Source organism: Dreissena polymorpha, chromosome 1, assembly GCF_020536995.1.
Source record: "Dreissena polymorpha isolate Duluth1 chromosome 1, UMN_Dpol_1.0, whole genome shotgun sequence".
NCBI lineage: Eukaryota > Metazoa > Mollusca > Bivalvia > Myida > Dreissenidae > Dreissena > Dreissena polymorpha.
The window spans coordinates 84,274,969-84,288,485 of record NC_068355.1 but is presented as its reverse complement, the minus strand read 5'-3'; the positions used below and the strand labels follow the sequence as shown (position 1 = coordinate 84,288,485).

The 13,517-nt window shown below is 38.5% G+C and overlaps 1 protein-coding gene across 1 annotated transcript in view; it reads right to left on the bottom strand.

Moving 5' to 3' along the window:
• Positions 1–13,517, bottom strand: part of LOC127838547 (leucine-zipper-like transcriptional regulator 1) — a 39,924-nt gene that overhangs the window by 8,681 nt on the left and 17,726 nt on the right. The window contains exons 10-12 of the mRNA XM_052366367.1: positions 8,043–8,246; positions 5,610–5,696; positions 5,108–5,281 (exon numbers count right to left, since the gene is read on the bottom strand). Coding sequence (XP_052222327.1) covers positions 5,108–5,281; positions 5,610–5,696; positions 8,043–8,246 — 465 coding nt within the window. The remainder of the gene's footprint in view (positions 1–5,107; positions 5,282–5,609; positions 5,697–8,042; positions 8,247–13,517) is intronic.

Below are 13,517 nucleotides of genomic sequence, written 5' to 3'. Positions count from 1 at the left end.
CGGACACCATGCTAAATCCTTGAAATGCACTAAGTGACCCTGTGACCTAGTTTTTGACCCAGCATGACCCATATTCGAACTTGACCTAGATATTGTCTTGATGCAACTTTTCACCAAGTTTGGTAAAGATCAGATGAAAACTACTTCAATTAGAGAGCGGACACCATGCTAAATCCTTGAAATGCACTAAGTGACCCCGTGACCAAGTTTTTGACCCAGAATGACCCATATTTGAACATGACCTATATATTGTCTAAATACAACTTCTGACCAAGTTTGGTAAAGATCTGATGAAAACTATTTGAATTAAAGAGCGGACACGAAAAGTGTGACAGACTGACAGACTGACAGACAGACTGACAGACAGACTGACAGTGCCAAAGCTATATACCCCCTTTTCTTCGAAAGGGGGCATAAAAAACAAGGGCTGTTTGTAAAACATGCATGCCCCCCATATGGGCTGTCGGTTGTAGTGCATGCAGGCAGCCACTGTGTGAATACGTTTTTGTTTTTTCACGATGACCTTGACCTTTGACCTAGTGACCTGAAAATCGAAAGGGGTCATCTGCCAGTCATGATCAATGTACCTATGAAGTTTCATGAGCCTAGGCCTAATTATTCTTGAGTTATCATCAGGAAACCATTTTACTGTTTCAAGTCACTTTTACTTTGACCTTTGACCTAGTGACCTGAAAATCAATAGGGGTCATCTTCCAGTCATGATCAATGTACCTATGAGGTTTCATGATCCTAGGCAAAAGCATTCTTGAGTTATCATTTGGAAACCATTTTACTATTTTGAGTCACTGTGAACTTGACCTTTGACCTAGTAGTCTGCAACAATATACAGGTATATCGGTATATATCGCAATAGGCAATCCGCATATTGTATTGCGATACGATTTTCATCATACCGATACGAAAATTTTACAAAAATTCATTCACATTTCGTCCAGAAAAGCCTTCGAAATAATGATAACAAGATAAACAAAACAAAGCAGTGTTAATATTTTTTTTCCGTAAAAATAGCATTCTGAAAGTGTATTATACGGAGTAGCGTTGTTACATCGGAGCATTCGCTCGATGCTTTTGAACAGATTATCGTTAAATTAATTGCGCACATCTGTAAATGTTACGTTCGATTCTGAATTGAGCATTATTAAAGTTGTAATCCGAATTTCGGAAATACGCTTCCAAATTTTAATGCTATTAGAAGATAGCGGGAGCTGTAACTTGTTGCTCTTCCCATAGAGTCCAATACTGGTAAAGCTGGGTGGAACTTCTAGCCACTTCCTGAGGTGTCGACTAGTGATTCTCTCCAGGGCTTCCACTGTTGTGCTGGGTACCTCGTAAAGCATCAACGGCCAGATTAGTCTTGGGAGCAGTGCATGCTGGTAAAGCCAGGCTTTGAACTTGCCGGGTAGTCCGCAGCGGTCTATCTTCTTGAGGCCCTCCTCTACCTGTTGCTTTAAGTTCTTGACATTGTCGCGATCTTGTAGGCTTGCATCAAACCACTTGCCCAGGCATTTTATTGGACTCGTCACTATGGAAGGAATCTCTTCGTTCTGTACGTAGAGTTTGAACCTCTCTGTTGTCTGTCCATTCTTTATGACAAGAGATCTGGATTTTGCTGCTTTGAACTTCATTCTTCCCCATGAAGCGACATCCGTCAGGGCTGTCAACATCCATCTAGCTTGGACGTGTGTTGTTGTCGTCAATGTGAGGTCATCCATGAAGCCTCTGCTAGATGGGAGATAGATTCCTGACTCTGTCTTTGGTCCACGTGTCTCACGTTGGGCAGCATTTATCAGCAGGTTCATCCCCATGATGAAGAGCACCACGGAAACTGTGCAGCCGGTAACGATTCCCTTCTCCAACTTCTGCCATCTGGTTAGCTGGTCACCAACAGTAAACTGGAGCTTGATTCCATCCAGGTAACTGGTGATGATTTTCTGAATGTGGCCGTCCACATGGTAGTGTCGGAGGGCTGTATAGATGAGCTGGTGTGGAATGGACCCGTATGCGTTGGCCAAGTCGAGCCAAACTACAGTGAGATCCTTCCTCCCTTTCTTCCCCTCACTTATTAGCTGTGTGATAGCACTGGTGTGCTCTATGCAGCCGGAGAAACCGGGAACTCCTCCCTTCTGGACCGAGGTGTTGATGTATGCGTTGTCCCTCTCAGGAAAGATGTGAGTCTTCTTGCAAGGATGGCAAAGAATATTTTTCCCTCGACGTTGAGCAACGAGATCGTTCGGAACTGGTTGACCGTCTTGGAATTGCGTTCCTTCGGTGTGAATATCCCCTCGGTCTCCTTCCAAGCCTCTGGTACGTCCCCCTTCCTCCTGACTACTTTGAGGAGCCTCCATAAACGCATGAGAAGTAGTGGGCACATCTTGTACACTTTGTACGGGATGGCATTGGGTCCTGGCGCCGAAGCAGCTCTGGCCTTTTTTACAGCTTCTTTCACCTCGCCAAGCGTAGGTTCCGTCGCATTCAGCTGTTTTTCGGGTTCCTCCGCTGGATCTATTCTGTCACAGTCCCTAGCACGTCCTCTCGATTGGGGTCAGAATGGGTAACATGAAGGAAGTTCTCTATTTCCTCTAGTGGAGTTTCCAACTTTCCTGACCTTTCTTTGTCGAGGAGGGATCTTGCGAACTTGTATGGGTTGGCTGTGAAAGCTGTCCTCTTCTTTGCCCGTTCCCGTGTCTTTCTTCTGCTGTTTTCGGCTTTCCGTAATGATGTCAGCTGTGTCCGAACTGTATCTCTAAGCTGTGCAAGTCCAATCCTCTCTGTGGGTGAACTAGCACAGTACCTTCGTCTCAGCTGCTTGAGTTCACGTCTCAAGTTCTGGATGCAGACTTGCCGCCTGTTTGGTCTTGGAGGTTCCTTTCGAACTCTCTCCTCTTCTAGTCCAAACCTCTCCTTTCCTACAGAATATATCAAGGTTGTGAGGGTGGTCAGCTTCCGGTCTACTGGTCCTGGCATGGATGCTTCGAGGATGTTCTCTAGGTCCTCGTCCAGTTGGATCCATGATGTCTTGTCTGAAGACTTGGGCCACTTAATCCTTGGTTTCCTGGTTCTAGTGGCAGTGTCTTGCTGTGGTCTATCCGGATCAGTCGCCTTGCTTGCTTCCGGGCTGCTTTGAGTCTGTAAGAGCTCTAAAAGGGGGTCATCATCCTCCTCAGGATTTCGAAAGACATCCTGTGAGGTCTCCTGAACATAGAGTTCTTCAGTACTGTGGGTTGAATCCAGACTGGAGTACTCCTGCGTCTCACTAGCCAAACTGGCTATGCGCTGTCCTTGTGATCTCACACGTTGACAATCAGACTTCCCTTGGTGAATGCGTAGACCGCGTTGGTTCTTGCACACCTTTCCGCAATTACAAGTGACCGATCCATCTCTATTCGTAGTCGGTGGGGCAGGCCGTGTCGATTCCATAAAATCCGTCCATGTGAGTAGAACATCGCATGAAAAGTATGGGTGTATTTTTTGTTGTATAAAAACGGGAACATCACGTCAGGGGAATTACGCGTGTTCAGTGGAAAAAAACGCCCCGGTTGGACGTTATTTCATCACATCTTTAAATAGTAACAAATGCCAAAATGTATTTGATACTTAAGAAAATTTGCGAATGTTTGTGTTTCTTGTTCTTCTTGAGCACATTTATAGTAAATATATGCCAGAATTTGCTTTAAAACTGGAATATACGGGATTATCGGGTAATTGGCAAGTAATAATTTTGGTACAAGTTAGCAATATATTGAGATATATTGCAATACGGGTTTTTGAACTGACAATATATTGCAATACGGTTTTTGGCGTATTGTTGCAGCACTATGACCTAGTGACCTGAAAATCAATAGGGGTCATCTGCCAGTCATTATCAATGTACCTTTGAAGTTTCATGATCCTAGGCGTAAGCATTTTTGAGTTATCATCCTGAAACCATTTTACTGTTTCAAGTCACTGTGACCTTGACCTTTGACCTAGTGACTTGAAAATCAATAGGGGTCATCTGCCAGTCATGATCAATGTTCCCATGAAGTTTCATCATCCTAGGCATAGGCATTTTTGAGTTATCATCCTGAAACCATTTTACTGTTTCAAGTCACTGTGACCTTGACCTTTGACCTAGTGACTTGAAAATCAATAGGGGTCATCTGCCAGTCATGATCAATGTTCCCATGAAGTTTCATCATCCTAGGCATAAGCATTCTCGAGTTATCATCCGGAAACCATTTACTGTTTTGAGTCACTGTGACCTTGACCTTTGACCTAGTGACCTGAAAAATTAATAGGGGTCATCTTCCAGTCATGATCAATGTACCTATAAAGTTTCATGATCCTAGGCGTAAGCATTCTTGAGTTATCATCCAGAAACCATTTAACTGTTTCGAGTCACTGTGACCTTGACCTTTGATCTAGTGACCTGAAAATCAATAGGGGTCATTTGCCAGTCATGATCAATGTACCTATGAAGTTTCATGATCCTAGGCGTAAGCATTCTTGAGTTATCATCCGGCAACCATTTTACTATTTCGAGTCACAGTGACCTTGACCTTTGACCTAGTGACCTGAAAATCATTAGGGGTCATCTGCCAGTCATGATCAATGTACCTATGAAGTTTCATGATCCTAGGACTAAGCATTCTTGAGTTATCATCCGGAAACCAACCGACCGACCGACATGTGCAAAATAATATACCCCCTCTTCTTCGAAGGGGGGAATAAAAATTGTACCAGAGCTAAAACCTGCCTTCTATGAGCTGTTAATGTGGAAATGGGTCTGATGATATACCTAGCCCAGGTCCAGACCAGGCAGCTCAATGGTGCAGTCAGGTCCGGATCTACATGGTCCACTATAGTCACGCAAGGTTTGGTATTCTCATTAGCAAACAAAGTAGCTACTGTCCAGACTGTGCAGTTGCACAAGCATTGCTGGAGCTACACAGGCCACATATGCAATAAGAGCCATTTTTGCATGATGCTGTCGATATGAATTTACGGAGATAATATCACACACATTACCACTTCAGTAAGATGCTGTTTAATAGTACCCTGTTGATTTTGACAGACAGCATTAAAGTTTCTGGTTTCCAATTTCTACCTTCTGTGCGAGCCTATATACATCCATCATGAGAGATGTGACCTCGATGCAGGAGAGCTCTTGCTGGGTGTGGAGGCGGCACGGGTGGATACGGTCCGTGTAGATGTACGCCAGCACCAGCTGAAACGCCTGTGGGTTTGTGTCTTCAATCTCCACACGGAGAGGAACAGACATCTGCAGGGGAAATATGTAATATAAAGGATTTATTATAAATCAAACATTATTTTTTAAGTATGGTAAGTATGTGAAGAAAAGTGAATACCATTTCCATAAAAAGAATAATTTGATATTAAAAGATCAATAACTCAAACTTTCAGAGGATAAATGGCCTTTTATAAAACTTGGCCTCTGTGCTATGCCAACTCCTGTGCTATGTCAACCAATATTTCATCAAGTATGAGTAAAATCTGTATATTGATTTGCACACAGACCAACTGATGTAAGCAAACCAATATAGCCCATCACCTGTGATCGGGGTCATAAATAAGAAATATACATTTACCAGAGTCATTGCCTGAAGAATCTTCTCCTGTAACCAGGGTGATCTGGCAGCAACCAGGGCAATGTGTGCAGGGATCTTAACTTTATCCTGAAATGGGGACAAGAGTATAACAAGGACATGTTAACAGAGTTTTGACAATAAACAAGAGGGCCTGAAAGGCCCAAAGAGTTTTGCATGAGATACTATGGAACTGACCTGCTCTGTGCAGCCAAAGATATCTTTACAACAAATGTTCTGACCAAGTTTGATGAAGTTTGAACTAGTTATGTGACTTTAAGGCTTTTAACAAGATTTTACTACAGCCATATAAGAAAACATGCCGAGTGAGATCGCCGTGGTGTATTGGATATGGTGTCCGCCTGGCGATCAGGAGGTCATGGGTTCGATCCCCACTGTGGGAGCGTTCTTTAGATCTCCCCCATAGACACCAAGTAAAACGGACTCGAGAGCGTTTCATACAGGCTTAGGCATGTGATGCAATTGAGCTTAAATAAATAGGTTTAAAAAAAAAAAAAAAAAAAAAACATGCCCCACCAGGTCCTCATATTGTTTAACACCATTTTACAATAGCATCGTTCCAACAGGAAGTCATGTCGGAAGTGTTAACAGCTGCAAATTCATATAAATGCCCAGAATAATCATGCAAGAATTATTGAACATAAAATATAAACATTACTTTTACTAATAACATTAGAAAAAATGTACATTAAAACTTACAAGTAATTCTATTCAAGGTCTGAAAACACTACCACTGTTCAAATTCCATTAGTTGCCATATAGCACTGTGTCAATTGAAAGTTTCTCTACACATAGGAATTTATTAAGACAAGCTTAATCATTTGATGCCATACGTTATGTGAAATGTCCTATTAATTTATCATTAAAACTTTGATCTTTCCATGTGTGTTTATTTACATCAGTAATTTTGTTATGCTTATTTCATTAAGAATTTTACAAACATAAATAGGTTTCATTTATTTAAAGAGTACACAAAGCTTAAAGGGGCCTTTTCACAGATTTTGGCATGTATTAAAGCTTGTCGTTAATTCCTTTATATTGATAAATTTAAAAATTGGACCTAAAAATCTCCAGTAAAAAAACACATGAATACAATTAAAAAAAGGAAAAAAAGTAACCCTCAACTGGGCTCGAACCACTGATCCCTGGAGTCCTGGAGTAAAAAGTCTCCCGCTAAGACCACTCGACCATCCGTGCTCTTGCTATGAGCGGACGTATTTTTTAATGATATGAGCAATCTTTGTAGTTTCCCAAAAATATAACGACAACAACAGAAATCTCCAAATTATTCAATTGTTTCGCTTTGCAACGCTTTATAATTTTCAGGTTTTCAAATTGTCAAAAGATGCATAAAATGGATATTTTAGAGCATGGTAAATGTTCAGTATTACTTTTTTCACACAAATATCATAACTAAAACGAAAATTTGGGAATATGAAACAACTTTTTTTAATTTTGTCAATTCACTAAATCGTGAAATGGCCCCTTTAAATATGCTGTGGTTTGTTGTACAACAACAATTGGTTAGGTGTAACCTAAGAACAATTAATTAAGTTCAAAGAGTAACCATAAATACACTTCATGAGATGTTTATGTTTATTTTCAAAATCTATAAAATCGCTCTTCCACAATTCTCACAAATTGAAGAGGAAATCGTTCTCATTCATGTCTTACTATTTATAATTTTATGTAGAAGCAAAGATTTAACAAGAAAAACTGAAACATAAGTAGAAATCAATATGCTCTAAGAAAACAATGTTGACCATTGAAACTAATCAGTAGATTACTATTAATTATTTGGACTAGAACTCTTCCAAGATATCATGGGATAACAAGGCAAATGTTGACGCCGCACGACTGACACCAGACAAAAGGCCATCACAAAAGCTCACTGTGCTCAGGTAAGCTAAAATCAATTAAATAATTTTAAACTAGTGCATTGACTTCATTGATTAAACAAAATGAAGGCTAAAGTATAGCAAAAAAAAATAATTTTAAACTTTACTAGTTTTTTTAATGTACACCAAGATTTCAACACTGAATGTCTTAACTCTTCCAGTGCTGGAACCGAATTTTGAAGGCGTTTGCAAACAGTTTGGATCCAGATGAGACGCCACAGAACGCGGCGTCTCATCAGGATCCAAACTGTTTGCTTGTCTGATAGTATTCTTTGAAAAAAATTGAAGAAAATGCTAATTTTAGAAATTCAGCAGAGGACATTTTAGCAGACAACAAATTTCCCAGCATGCAAAGGGTTAATCTAAAGGCTACCTTCTGCTCATCTGGAACATGTATGTGTAAACAAAGACTTTGCTTCAACTGCACAACAGCAAAAATTGTCAGACCTTATGGCTAGTGGCCTCAATCATTTTATATATACAGGTGTGTGGATTTGTGTACCCCTTGACAACCCACCTTTCCAACAATGAAGTCTACATCACAGAACAGCTTGTTTTCTAGCAGTTTTCCATAGTCGTCATGCAGCGTGCACTTGGGGTAGCTGGAGAACTGGAAGCGGTACATCTCTCCGCTGCGGATGTTGTTGTCTACCGTGCCTCCAAACACGTACATGGCATCGTTAACAACAGCAGACGCATGGAAGAGCCGACCTAGTGGGATCTTAAATGAACAAAATATATGATTGATAAATTTAGTTAAGTTCTGCGGCCAATTGTATAAATCTGGATAACTCTTATCCAGCGGATAACTTTTGGTTATCCTATCATAAAATTGAAGATAAACAAAAGTTATCCGCTGGATAAGAGATATCCAGATTTATACAATTGGCTACAGGACAACAATGTTGTTTGTTTCCACTAACCAAACTGATCCTGATTTTGTGTATCCTTTCCTGGTTATTTAAGTTTGAGCTTTTTAATTATTTTTGCTATTTTCAATTTCTTTTTTTTTTCAATAAAAATCATCATTTTAAACTCAGTCCAGATGTAATAAACAACACCACTTTTTGTTTTGAATATTCCTGAAGGTTTGACTAAATTTGTGACTTCGTGATTGTTACCAAGGTTTCAATATAGCAATATTACTATGAGCATTTTAAACAAAGCGAGCTAAAATGTTATTAAAAAAAGGTTTTCCACTACCCACCTACCCTGTTTTTTTACAGGTAAGGAAAAACTTACAATTTTTTTACAATTAGAAAACAAGTGCTTCAAAATATATGTCACCATTCTCCTGCTTCTAGCTTCTTTAACGGAAGTTAACTTTCTCCCTTTAACTCAAATTATTTCCTTATGTGCTTCTTTTTGTAATCCATAAAATAACTTTTTAATTTAATTTTCACTTCTTTCTTTTGATTTTTTAAAGGAGAATTCTTCAAATGTTAATGATAACAAAAATGCACATAACATTGTAACTTCCAAAAAATAAATTTTTAAGTAAAGGCAAATTCTTTTAATTCATTGTCAATTTCTTAAAACAAAAAAATACCTCATATTCAACATGTTTAATAGTCAAATATCTTAAAACACAGTTTTAAGAATAAGAACTTGTCCAATTATTATTATAACACTTCAAAGTAACGCTGGTAACTTCAAGGAAACTGTAATAATAAAATAGCTCTTCCAAGCAATTGAGGGAATATTTATTTGTCAATAAATTCTCACATTTTTCCAGAAAGTCTACAGAATCAATAGCTGTCAATGAAAAGCAAACTTTGAATTCCTGGCATGTGTGTTGCTTTTCTCATGGTTGGAATAAAACAGAAAGCAATCAAATCATTCAAATTCCATGCTCACATATTGGAAAATATCTGCATTTTCATTTGTGTCTAAGTCTGTCCATCTATAAAATATTAAAGGAATAAACAAGAGCTGTCACCATAGGATGACTTATGCCCCCTATAAACACTTGATAGAATTAAGTTATGAGCTTTTTTCGAAACCTAAACGCAGATTTCCAAACCTAAACGCGGTCCCTAAGTTCAAGGTCAAGGTCACAGGGGTCAAAATTTGTGTGCGTATGGAAAGGCATTGTCCGTATACACATGCATACCAAATATGAAGGTTATATCTCAAGGGACATAGAAGTCATGAGCATTTTTCAAAACCTAAACACAGATTTCGAAACCTAAACGCGGACCCTAACTTCAAGGTCAAGGTCACAGGGGTCAAAATGTGTGTGCGTATGGAAAGGCCTTATCCATATACACATGCATACCAAATATGAAGGTTATATCTAAAGGGACATAGAAGTAATGTGCATTTTTCGAAACCTAAACGCAGATTTGAAACCTTAACGCGGTCCCTATGTTGAAAGTCAAGGTCACAAGGTAAAAAAATTTGTGAGTATGGAAAGACCTTGTCCATATACACATGCACACCAAATATGAAGGTTATATCTTAAGGGACATAGAAGTTATGAGCATTTTTCGAAACCTAAACGCAGATTTCGAAACCTAAATGCGGACCTTAAGTTCAAGGTCAAGGTCACAGGGGTAAAAATGTTTGTGCGTATGGAAAGGCCATGTCCATTTACACATGCATACCAAATATGAAGGTTAAATCTCAAGGGACATAGAAGTTATGAGCATTTTTCGAAACCTAAACGCAAAGTGTGACGGAAAGACGGACAGATGGACAGACAGACAGACAGACGGACAGTCCGATCACTATATGACCCCTTTTCTTCGAAAGGGGGCATAAAAATCAATACTTAAAAATAAAAAGCCTCATTCATACTGCGGGTTAAAGTATGATTTGAATAATATGTTTACATTTCATTTCCATTCTTCTTGTGTATTTCTGTTCTGTATCTTTAGATGTATGATCAATAATACCTAGTAATGCTAAATAAGCCACAAAATTTGGCACAACTCCCTGTAATTGAATTGCGTTTGATGCAGCTAAAAATTGCGCAGGAAAAATTCACTATATTTGATCTAATTGATATATCTCTTCATCTTTCATCAACACCAACCACAATCAACTTTTATTTTTTTTTAAAGATATTTTTTTTTTAGTAAAGAGAATTTATTTTTCACTTAACCCTTGCCAGACCTGAAATGTGTTCATGTTCTCCTTTTCTTGAGAAAGTATTTCTCTTTATAAACCCTAACACAAACACACATTCCTTTATCATATATTTTGTAGTATACTTTTTATGGGAAAAAGGTTCGCATTCAGCCTAGCTCAAGCCCCGCCTATTCAGCCTAGCTCAAGCCCCGCTTATTCAGCCTAGCTCAAGCCCCGCCTATTCAGCCTAGCTCAAGCCCCGCCTATTCAGCCTAGCTCAAGCCCCGCCTATGCAAAATCTGGTCATGAGCCGCACTCTGGGGCCACACTCTTGGTACTCCGGGGTTAATGCATGTGTGTAAAGGTCATTGACATTTAGCCTGTGCAGTCTGCATAGAGTCAAATGTACTCCTTACATCGCCCTTTCCATGTTTCATTTAAGTATCTTTAATATTTTATTTGAAAAATACGGACAGACCAAATTAATTGAAAGACTGAAAGATAACCGAAGTACCCTCAAGTAAAACCGTTAATAATAAAGGATGCATGCTTCACCATCATGCTTAATATTCAGCCATGGAGATTGCATGTTACTTTCCAGCTTTAAAACCTCTTCCCCACAACATGGTTTCCATCAGGTCCATATGTCAGCTTTGCTGATTCTGTCAATCCTCAGACTTCAGCCTATGTTACCTTTGGAGATTTTCCACAACATAATATGTCTGATGTATGATGTATGCATCTTCCACCATTGAACATGATAATGTTTGTTTTTTAAACAGGAGTTTTTCTATCTATATATTTATTCCAAACGGAGAAGTTAAAAAAATCTTTAACAGTCAAGTCAATTGATACTAAGCTATAACAATGACCTCATTCCATTGCTTTTTGCTGCCTCACTTTATTAAGTTTATCCAGTGGATTGTCTAGTGTCAATAACAAAGCTTCCATTAAAATAGCTGCAAGAGCACAGCTCTCAATATGTACCAATGACGTTAACAGATCCATAACTGCAAGGTCACTTGCTTGCAATCAATACTAGCAGTTGCAGTTATGCTAGAATTTCCCATGCAATTTTAACCCTTTGCATGCTGGGAAATTTGTCGTCTGCTAAAATGTTGTCTGCTGAATTTATAAAATCATCATTTTCTTTGATTTTTTTCAAAGAATACTATCAGAATAGCAAACAGTTTGGATCCAGATGAGACGCCACGTTCTGTGGCGTCTCATCTGGGTCCAAACTGTTTGCAAAGGCCTTCAAAATTCGGTTCCAGCAGTGAAAGAGTTAATACATAATTCATTGTTTGCCTTAGCTTTAAGAGGTTATTTTATTTAGTATGATTACATTAAGCATTTTTGGGGTTAAAGTTTTATTTAACCCTTTACTACTTAGATACGTATTTTGACGCATCTGTAGTCCCTTAGAAAGTTAAATTAAATTAATTACCTTTCTTACTATATTGAAGTTTTACTGGCTTCATTTCCAACCCTTAGATACTGATGAGCAGCAAACAGTATAAAACCTGAACAGACAGCGAGCTAATCGCAGGCTGTTCTGGTTCTATGCTGTTTGTACATTTTAACTTTGTTTCTGAGTGGGAAAGGGTTAAACATTTTGCAATATGTGACAAGATCCCTTTACTCATTTGGTAGACAATATAGTTTACTTCCATGCTTACTTTTTATTTATGCCTCAATTGACCAAACTAATGTTTACTGATGCAAATTCTTTACAAGACCAATGTAAGAGTATCCAGAGGTTAAAACATGATATTGAACTAACAATATGCATGAGCTATCAAGAAATACATATGCTAAAATGCAAACAAGAGAGCATGAAAGGCCCAAAGTTGCTCACCTGAGATACAAGGAAACTGACCTGTTCTCTGTGCAGCCATACATATCATAAGAACAAATGTTCTGACAAATATTCTTGGAAATTGAACTATAAATGTCACTTGTAGAGGGTAAACAAGGTTTTACCATAGCCATTTAGGGAAAATGCCTCGCAACCTGGTGGCCATGTTTTTCAACAGACCGGAACCATTTTCAAACTAATCCAAGATATCATTAGAAACATAGTCATTGTTCTGACCAAGTGCAATACAGACTGTACTATAAATGTGACTTTTAAAGTGTTTAACATAATTTTACTTAAGCCATATAAGGAAAATTGCCCCACCCCCTAGTGCGCATGCTTTTCAACAAACCAGAACCATTATCGAGCTCATCCAAGATATCATTTGAACTAATGTTCTGACAAAGTTATATGAAAAGTGGACAATAAATGTGATTTTTAGAGTGTTAACAATGTTTTATTATAGCCATATCAGGAAAACTTCCTCAACCCCTGGCGGCAATTATTTTCAACCTACCATTACCATTTTACAACTCATCCAAGATATCATTTAGACAAATATTCTGACCAGGTTTCATGATGATTGAACTTTAAACATGCCCCCTGGCAGCCATTGGAACCATTTTCGAAAGTTCCAACCAACCAACTGGAACCATTTTCGAAAGTTCGTCCAAGATATCATTGGGACAAATCTTCTGACAAAGTCTCAATTTATGTGGCCTCTAGAGTGCTAACAAGGTTTTACTACAGCCATATAAGAACAATGCCCCACCCCCTGGCAGCCATGTTTTTAAACCAACTGGAACCATTTTCAAACTCATCCAAAATATCATGTTGGCAAATGTTTTATGGTAATCAAGATTCATGAAAATTGGACAACAAATTTGGGCTCTAGAGTGTTAACAAGGTTTACTAAAGACCTGATATTCTCAGAGACCTATATAAATAAAATTCTACATATTACCTTAAAACATATTCTTAATATTATGCATTCTTCGGTAAGTTTTTCTAAAGTGCCAAAATAATAGCAAATGTTTAAACTTATCATGTCATGTTTTACAC